This window comes from Megalobrama amblycephala, linkage group LG3 (assembly GCF_018812025.1).
Source record: "Megalobrama amblycephala isolate DHTTF-2021 linkage group LG3, ASM1881202v1, whole genome shotgun sequence".
Taxonomy (NCBI): domain Eukaryota; kingdom Metazoa; phylum Chordata; class Actinopteri; order Cypriniformes; family Xenocyprididae; genus Megalobrama; species Megalobrama amblycephala.
The window spans coordinates 38,740,791-38,747,015 of record NC_063046.1 but is presented as its reverse complement, the minus strand read 5'-3'; the positions used below and the strand labels follow the sequence as shown (position 1 = coordinate 38,747,015).

Here is a 6,225-nt window from a genome sequence, read left to right as displayed (position 1 = left end):
GCAAGGTTAAGGATAAATTGACTGTAATAGTTTACAATTCCCAGAAATGAACTAAGTTGACTGACGTCCTTCGGTGCAGACGCATCCACGATTGTCCTGACCTTTTGATGTGCCCCAAATACTGCAGCAAATCTTTAAAGAATTCACATTTCTCGTGTTGGACACACAGCCCAAACTCATCCAGATGACTGAGGACTGTGTCTACATGCTTGAGATGTCACTAGATAGCAATGAACATTGTAAAATCTGATCCATGGCCCTTTGAAAAATTGCAGGAGCTGAAGCAATACCAAATGGTAATCGATTGTAACAGAAGAGCCCCTTTGACGTGGTGATAGTGAGGCATTTGTGTGAATCTTCTGCCAAGGGCACTTGTAAGTCTGCACTGGAGAGGTTCAGTTTGGTGAACCGTTGCCCCCCTGCCAATGATGTGAATAAATCCTCTATTCGTGGAATCGGGTAACGTTCAACACAAAAGCCTGGATTCACTGTTACCTTCAAATCTCCACAAATCCTCACATCTCCATTCCTTTAACAATTGTCTCGATCGGCGTGATCCATTCGCTGCATGTCACAGTGGAGATGACCTGTTGACTGCAGTTATGAGAACTAAATCTTTCTGCAATCACGATCGGTTTCTGAGAGAAATATTCTTTCAAAACAGTTACAATGTCTTCGTATGACTTCACATTGGGCTTATCTGGAGCAATTAAGCTTTGCAGACATCCTGATGTAGATGAACTCATTACACTCATCAACACCGCAACTCGTTTCTCATCTGCAATGTCATTTGTCAGTGCTTTATCATTCAGTCACTGTTATATTAAAATTCAGTAAATAAATAAAACACAAATGTACCTTTATGTCAGTGTGTCCTTTTTTGTGTCATTTTTGTTTTGGGTCTTTCATTGGATCAGGGCTTTAGCTCATATTTCATAAATAAATTTCACTCATGAAAACACCTGCAGATACATGATGAAACAAGAACAAATTATGAACCTCACAGATATAGTGTTAGATTCATTTAATAAGATAAAGAGTTTTATAGTTTAAGTATTTTCCATGTGAAAATGTTTTTTTCATACTAATGAAAATCTTCACTGTTGAGTGTGTGTCAGTAGTGTGTGAAAGTGTGTGAAAGTGTGTAAGCAGCTGCAGTATCAGTTCAGTCACTGTGACTCTGACTGACGGAGGTTTTTGTACGACTCTTTATCACTGTGTGAACACCCTGTTACTGTTGATATAGTGGAAACTCTGACAGTAATAATGTCCAGCATCTTCAGTCTGGACTCCACTGATGGTCAGAGTGAAATCACTGTTAGATCCACTGCCACTGAATCTAGATGGAGTTCCTGACTGGAGGAGGTTTGTTGCATAAATCAGGAGCTTAGGAGCTTCTCCAGGTTTCTGTAAGTACCAGCTAAGACACTGTCCACTACACCAGGATTCTGGATCACTGCTAGTTTTACAGGTCACAGTGACTGATTGTCCAGTTTGAGAAAGCAGCTCTGAGGGAGTTTGAGTCACTGTCACCTGACCAACAGATTCTGACAAGAGAGAAAGATTAGAAATCACAAACACTTTTACAACCATATATCTTCACAACACATAAAAGTAACAAGTAAATAATGTCTGTAATCTTTACTGACACAAACCTCGACATAATACTGCCAGCGTCCAGATCAATATGGTGCTGAAAGTCATTTTTGTTGGTTGTAGGTTCAGTTCTAGTGAAAAACAGTTGTTGATCATGTTTGATGTTTGACAGAGTTATAAACACATGCAGAGCACTGAAGCGTGTGTCGCTCATGTAAAACACTCTCTCTATGCAAACGCTTCAGCAGTGACAGGTTTAAGATGGTTTAATGTGGTTTCATTGAGATTTCACAAAACATTTCACATCTTCATGTTTGATATAAAGAAACATCAGATGGTCTGAATGTCTGATCAACATTGACTTATGAGTAATTTACATATTAAACTCAATATTGACAATAGTTACTTTGTTTTTGCTCATTCAGCTGAAATGGTTCCAAACGAACAGCACATTCCTGAATGAGTCAGTGTTTTCAACAAATAATTTAATTGAATGATTCAATGACTCACTCATAAAGAATACACAGTAAAATCCCCAGTGTTAAATTAACACCCAAAGTGTACATATGAGTCCATCTTCCCGGGTGTTAAAAAGTAACACTGAAGCGGTGTTAAAGTTAATGAGATTATTGATTGATGATTGAGTGATGATTGACAATTAGTGGTGACACCTGATGATAATAAGCAGAATCATTGAAGGAAAGAGAAAAAAAAGGGTTAATTAATGTTTTCTGGAATGTTTCATTTCAAGTCACCATGAAAGAGGTCAGCGTTTGCTTTAGTTGGGCTCTTGACTCTTTACCTTTTATTATTAATTTTTCTCTGGCTGGTCCAACTTTATGTTTGTAAAGCACTTTTGTTACGGTCAGAGAAAATATGGTCTGAGCTGTGTTTCCCAAAAGTGCAGTGAGCCGAAGTTGATCAATTTAGGTTTACAATGCTTTGGGAAGCACAGTCATAATGGTTGTGTTTTCTCATTGTGAAATGGCCAGATTCATTGGTGACATTCAGTATTAACTGGTGATATAGATGTTATATTATTTCTTTATAGTAAATCTGTTAACACTTGAGATCCAGCAGAGCTTTTATAATCTGAAAGGTTTTTTTTTAAAAAAAACACACAGACATCAAGAATCAGCATATGATCCTCAACAATGGTGACAATCAAACAAAGTGCTTCATGTTGCAGTGCATGATGGGAGCCACCAATCAAAACTTATCCATGGCTCCCATCATGCATTGCTGCATGAATAAATTATGCAGCTGAATTGTCCTGTAATTTTCATAGATTGTTCATGTTTGCTTTATTTCTCTGTTGTTTTGTTGTGACAGTAGCTTGTTTTGTGATGTTCAGAGTTGATCTGTTTGTCAGTATTTTGTATTTAATTATCATCACCGTTCTTGAGAATCATATGCTGACTCTTGATGTCTGTGTGTGTTTAAACACTATGGCTTTGATTCATAATGTATTATTCTCCAAAAAAAAAAATCATACTGTTGTTGGATCTCAAGCTGTAAAGTCACAGGACTACAATCATTAACACTAAAGTTACACATCAAGCACAAAGTCAGAGATTTAGGCTCTAAACGACATCAGGCCATCACATGATTATATCATCATCTAACTATATTATGACCAGATCGCATTTTCTCTGTTAATAACAAATGTGCTTTACAAACACAAAGTTAGAGCAATCAGAGAAAAATGAATAATAGAAAGTAAAGAGTCAAGAGCCCAACTAAAGCAAACGCTGACCTCTTTCATGGTGACTTGAAATTAAACATTCCATAAAATATCAATTAAGACCTTTTTTTCTCTTTCCTTCAGTGATTCTGCTTATTAACATCAGGTGTCTCCACTAATTGTCAATCATCACTCAATCATCAATCAATTATCTCATTAACTTTAACACTGCTTCAGTGTTACTTTTTAACACCTGGCAAGATGGACTCATATGTACACTTTGGGTGTTAGTTTAACACTGTGGAATTTACTGTGTAGGTGTGTTCGACTGGAAGCGGAGCTGCACTGACCAATTGGTGTATGAGATCAAAGTATTATGAGAGCCATCTGAAATCATACAGAGGCATCTGCTGTCTAATCTCTTCCTGTACTTTGATGTTATACACCCATCGGTCTGCACAACGCTGTTCAAGTCAAACATACCTAATAGTTTCTGGATGAATCAATGTTTTGAATCGGTTGACTTAGGCTACGTTCAGACTGTCAGTCCAAATCCAATTTTTGTGCAATTTAAATCCAATCAGATTTAGCAGGTGTGAACAGCCAAAAATCACATGAAATGCAATTTTACAAATCTGTTTTAAGCTACATTCATGTGAGGTTTGAAATCCTATTCAAATTCTTGAAATCCGTTTTAGCTGATCAGATTTCGCATGGTTTATGTGACTTTCTCACGCCACGTAAAACGTAAATGTCAGAAGTTGTTGTCGGAGTCTTGTTGAAAGTCGCTTCAGAAAGAAGGTTGTGTTGTTGCAAAATGTGGGATGAGCAGAAAATGACAATATAACGGAGACACGTTTTGAGACCAGTGAAGACGACAGAGCAGAATAAAGCCAAACATACCAGCCTCCCTCCGCTGTATTTTAAGATGGAGTAGCTTCACAATGTCATGTTGTAAATAAGACAACATCTGTATTGCAAACCCCTCCATGTTGGTTGTTGTTGTTTTTAATGTATGTCTACTAGGGGTGTGACGAGATCTCGTGGCACGAGATCTCGCGAGACTAATATGTGACGAGACTTCTCGTCGAGGCGAAAAGTAGTCTCGTGATGTTGTTGCCATGACAGAGTGTTAGGATGATTAGGAAAGAATATGCCACGCTTCGTTTACATTACGCCTCCACTGTCATTTTGCTTTGTATTTAAATAAAAACCATTTAATTCAGTTGGATAACGGTTGCCACCGCTCCATATTTACAGAGTTACGCGCGATCGCTAAAAGTGAAAGTAAACGCGCGCGCGCATTCAAACGCGATTTCAATACCCCGCATTTTGAAAGCGGCTCCCTGATGAATGCAAATATCTCTCAATATGAAAGCTATCTTAGGCTGGGCAGCGTAGTTGTAACCTCTGAGCTCTGTATCAAAGAAAAAAATGGTCTTATTTGTACTTTGGTTGCACTTATTGTAAAGTAATTACCATAAAAAATGAATAACAGTTTTCTCTTAATCTTATTAAGCACAAACAATAAGGTTTCATTTGTTAACATTAGTTAATGCACTGTGAACTATCATGAACTAACAATGAATGACTATTAACTAACATAAACAAAGATTAATAAATACTGTAGCAAATATATTGCTCATTGTTAGTTGATGTTGGTTAATTAATGTTAATAAATGAGACCTTATTGTAAAGTGTTACCATTTTTATTTATACTGTTTTTATGATCAGTTTGAGGAAAGGACTTCAGTTAGGAGGTCAAAAGTTGTAGAAGCTCATAAATCATGTACAGTAAGGTCTGAAGAGACTGAAATCATACAGAAGAGAAGCCAGTCAGTTGAGTTAGTGGCAAAACCTTTTACAGTACTTGAGTGTTGTTGTCTTTTACTGCATATGATAATTTATACTCAGTAGAACTGAAATTACATTCATTACAAGATGATTAGTTAAAACATTTTAAAGACACCTGCAGAATATTTTTTCTAGTCATGTATTTCGCCATTGAGGATTTCTTAAAAATAGTGTGTAAAAATCTTGTCTCGTCTCGTCTCGTGAACTCAATCTCGAGTCTCGTCTCGTCTCGTGAGATACCCATCTCGTCACACCTCTAATGTCTACTAATGCAACATCATTGCCATAGAAATCAATGCAGATATTCAGGAAAACTAAAGAGCCGCATGGACACACAAATCGGATCTGAACAGTTGCGATACACAGTGTGGATGTCAATAATTTTAGATCAGATTTCAATTGGATACACAATTAATCGGATTAAACTGACAGCGGAACATAGGCTTATGCCGAGTTCACACTGCATGATTTTAAAGTCATCAGATCACTGTTTTTTTCACACTGCACGACTACCTGGGGTAGCGTTCAGTCTCTGCTGTGCACACTACATGATGGATCAGCGACAGAGGGTTTCACATTGCATGACTAGGAAGAATTGCCGTCAACTCTTTCTGGTCCGCAAACTACGTTTCACAACCAAACACGCGGGAAGTGATAAAGATAATGCAAGGTCATTTTTAATAATTCCAGTCTCGAAATGTTAGCCAGCAAGAATTGCTTTGTCATTTTGCGCGAATGAGCACCGATTTGCCTCTGATTTCATTTTTGTTGGCGATTTCGCAAAATCTGTTGGGCTAAAATCAGGCAGTGTGAACTCGGCATTAGATTCATGACTTAATTATTCACTCACTCATTAAGCCAGTCTCTTGTCACCATCTACTGGCATAACAATGTAACTTGCTTTGTTAAAATTTTGTGATAGATTTACAGTGAACGAAAGAAAACGTTTTTGAAGTGAATTTCTTTATGTAGTATTGTTTTGAGTGTCTGTTGTTGAGTGTGTGTGAAAGTGTGTGAAAGTGTGTGAGCAGCTGCAGTATCAGTTCAGTCACTGTGACTCTGACTGACGGAGGTTTTTGTACGACTCTTTA

General features: G+C 37.5%; 1 gene segment (V, D, J or C); it reads right to left on the bottom strand.

Moving 5' to 3' along the window:
• Positions 1-1,196: 1,196 nt before the first annotated feature.
• On the bottom strand, positions 1,197-1,869 carry LOC125264001. The segment is given in 2 exon segments: positions 1,197-1,547; positions 1,656-1,869. Coding segments are annotated over 2 exon segments (432 nt in total).
• Positions 1,870-6,225: the final 4,356 nt, after the last annotated feature.